This window comes from Plectropomus leopardus, unplaced genomic scaffold (genome assembly GCF_008729295.1).
Source record: "Plectropomus leopardus isolate mb unplaced genomic scaffold, YSFRI_Pleo_2.0 unplaced_scaffold40530, whole genome shotgun sequence".
Lineage (NCBI taxonomy): Eukaryota > Metazoa > Chordata > Actinopteri > Perciformes > Serranidae > Plectropomus > Plectropomus leopardus.
The window spans coordinates 1-584 of record NW_024644382.1 but is presented as its reverse complement, the minus strand read 5'-3'; the positions used below and the strand labels follow the sequence as shown (position 1 = coordinate 584).

Sequence of the window (584 nt, the reverse complement as noted above, 5' to 3'; positions counted from 1 at the left end):
TAGCGACTGTGTGCGTGTGTGTGTGCGTGTGTGTGTGTATGTTACCTGCTCTCTGGTTATCATGTTGCGTTGGAGCTGCTTATGGCCTTTGTGCCGTCTGTGTTGGCGTTTGCCTGTTCCTTCACAGGATCTGATCAAACAACAAAAAATCGTAAATTAAGCCGTTACAGGTGCGTCTTTGTCCTGATGTTGAGGTTTGTTTTTTTTATGGACGCAGCGGCGTGCATCGGTGTGTGTGTGTGTGTGTGTACTGACAGAAGTACGGGTGCTGCATGGCCTCGGCGGCGGTCAGCCTCTGCTGGTGGGCGTAGCGCAGCAGTTTGTCCAGCAGGTCCAGAGCCTCCGGACTCACCAGGTGCTGGTTCTCGGACTGGATGAACTGCTCCCAGCGTTTCCTCGTCTGCCTGAACGCAAAACGGTTCAAACGTTTGTCTCGTCCTCTGACGCCGAACCATATTACATCAACACCGCCGACGAATCCCTGCAGGCGAGCTCGCCACATCTCCGCGCTCAGCTTAAATGTTTACAGCTTTAATCTGCACTCTGAACGCCGAGTTTCACTTTAATCTGAAAAGACTTTTCCT

General features: G+C 52.1%; 1 protein-coding gene across 1 annotated transcript; it reads right to left on the bottom strand.

The window, feature by feature from the left end:
- Positions 1–21: 21 nt before the first annotated feature.
- On the bottom strand, positions 22–502 carry LOC121939063 (casein kinase II subunit alpha'-like). The gene is made up of 2 exons (XM_042482198.1): positions 256–502; positions 22–130 (listed from the first exon to the last, which is right to left on the bottom strand). The coding sequence occupies exons 1-2, from the start codon at positions 500–502 to the stop codon at positions 60–62; spliced, it is 318 nt and encodes a 105-aa protein (XP_042338132.1). The 3' UTR covers positions 22–59.
- Between the last annotated feature and the right edge of the window lie 82 nt (positions 503–584).